Raw genomic sequence first — 2,419 nt, 5'->3', positions numbered from 1 at the left:
TATGGAAGCTCTATCTTTAGTAGGTTGAGGAATCTCCACACAACTTTCCATAATGGCTGGACCATTTTGCACTCCCATCAGCAGTGCAGGAGAGTTTCTTTTTCTCCACATCCTCACCAACATTTGTTGTTGCTAGTTTTTTTAATATGTGCCATTCTCACTGGTGTGAGATGGTATCTCACTGAAGTTTTGATTTGCATTTCCCTGATTACAAGTGATGTTGAGTATTTTTTCATATGCTATTGGACATTTGCATTTCCTCTTTGGAGATGTGGTACATATATACAATGGAATATTACTCAGCAATCGAAAGAGATAAACTCATGCAATTTGCAGCAAATGGATGGAGTTGGAAGGGATCATACTCAGTGAAATAAGCCAGAAAGAAAAAGAAAAATAACAGATGGTCTCACTTATAGCAGGAATTTAGAAAACCTAAATAAGGGTCCAGGAAAAAGACTAATTATAATAAAGAAAAAAATCAAAATCAACAAGCAACTATAAACCAGAGACACACAAAGGGGAGTTTGAGGGGACAAGAGGAGGGATTTGGGTCAAAATAAGGGGGGTGGGGATTATATGGGGAATATAACCAAAAGAAAATGCATAAATTGTGCAAAAATGAAAATGATGTAAGAATTATATAAAATAAAAAAAATAAACAAAAAAATGAACTATGATAACCTGTGACAACATAAATAGAACTAAAGGGGTTGATGCTAAAAGAAAACAGACAAATACCAAATGATTTCACTCATATGTAGAATATAGAGAAGTAAAGCAAAGGGAAAAACAACACTAAATCAAAATAAATCTGAGAAATCTGATTGAAGAATGAGTCTACCAGAGTAGGAGGCTCTGAGTTGGGAAGTTATTGGAGAGGAGGGACCCAATGGATTTTTGGTGAAGGATTATGATGCTTTGGGGTGAAATATAGCTGAAGATATGTGAACTTATACCCTTAAATCATGAAGAACATTATAAACCAATTCTTGAATTAAAGTTATATAATTTGAACAAATAAAATACCTGGCATATTTTAAAAATGTATTTTCTATAACATTGTCTTATTTAACTTTAATGTGTTGGTGGCCTCTGTTATGTTTTCCCAATATATTTTGCACTTAACTCCCAAATAAGAATTAACAAATGTTCATCAACAAAAGAGGTCAGCTTTTCTTCTTTGGAAAACCCTTCTTAGAGCTGCCTTTATGGATTGATTTCTCAGGCTGTAGATCATTGGGTTGAGTGTTGGGGGCACAACTGTGTACATAATAGTGAGTAAAATATCCAGTGCACTAGAAGAGTTAGAAGGAGGCTTGAGAAACTCAAAGACACCGGTGGAAATGAATAATAAAACAACAGCAAGATGGGGAAGGCAAGTAGAAAAGGCCTTAGCTCTGCCCTCAGCAGAAGGCATCCTCAGCACAGTAGAGAATATCTTTGTGTAAGACAGTCCAATGAAGGTGACACAAAGAAAGGCCACAATAGCTAAGAAGCCACTGACCCCAACCTCACTGATATACTCATTAGAACAAGTGAGTTTTAGGAGCTGGGGGATGTCACAGAAGAATTGGTGAACCTTGGAACTACAGAAGTGCATAGAGAAAATGGCAGCTGTGTGCATGGTTCCAGAAATTACCCCACTGACCCAGACACCTAGGACTCCGTGGACACAGGTGCTGACATCCATGATGATTTCGTAGCGCAGTGGAAGGCAGATGGCCACGTAGCGATCGTAAGACATCACTGTCAGCATGGAGAGCTCAGCAGAGCTACAAAGAACAAAAGCAAAACCCTGCACTATGCATTCCCCTATGGAAATGTAGCCACTATGCATGAAAGAGTTGTAAATGGACCTTGGTACAGTCACGGAAATGTAGCACAGGTCCAGGAAGGAGAGATGTTTCAGGAAGAAATACATAGGTGAGTGGAGACTATTGTCCATGGAAGTTGCGGTGATAATGAGGAGATTGCCAATTACTGCCACCGTGTATAAGATTAAGAACAGAGAAGCGTGGACAAGTTCTAGTTCAGGCTTGGCAGAAAACCCCATCAGAAGAAACCCACTCAGAGTGAAATTAGCCATAGTCCTTAATTTCCTAGTGATGTTGACTGAAAGACAAGACGGGACGATTGGAAAGGAAATTTCTGTTATTTTACCATCTAACCTTAATGAAGTTAGGCAAGAATTCACTGGAAGTCACATTTCATCATAAACGTGAAAGTAGTTCTTATCAGTCTCTATGCTAATAATCAGATCAACCAGTTTTAAATCATTTACACTCAGTCATGGAAACACATATAAGGAATTACAAATATTAATATTGCCATTCAATCAAAGGTTAGGTAAAATGTATGTATATAATAAAATTAACAAAATAAAATCTGAAAATATGTGGATTTTTATGGAAAAGTT

General features: G+C 37.3%; 1 protein-coding gene across 1 annotated transcript; it reads right to left on the bottom strand.

The window, feature by feature from the left end:
* Positions 1-1,156: 1,156 nt before the first annotated feature.
* On the bottom strand, positions 1,157-2,089 carry LOC119251050 (olfactory receptor 14J1-like). Its single transcript, XM_037518557.1, has one exon. It carries the CDS (start codon positions 2,087-2,089, stop codon positions 1,157-1,159), a length of 933 nt encoding a protein of 310 aa, XP_037374454.1.
* Positions 2,090-2,419: the final 330 nt, after the last annotated feature.

This window comes from Talpa occidentalis, unplaced genomic scaffold (assembly GCF_014898055.3).
Source record: "Talpa occidentalis isolate TD23 unplaced genomic scaffold, MPIMG_talOcc4v2.1 talOcc4.2, whole genome shotgun sequence".
In the NCBI taxonomy this organism is placed as follows: Eukaryota; Metazoa; Chordata; class Mammalia; order Eulipotyphla; family Talpidae; genus Talpa; species Talpa occidentalis.
Note: the sequence above shows the minus strand (reverse complement) of the source record. Positions and strands in the feature narration are given on the sequence as shown.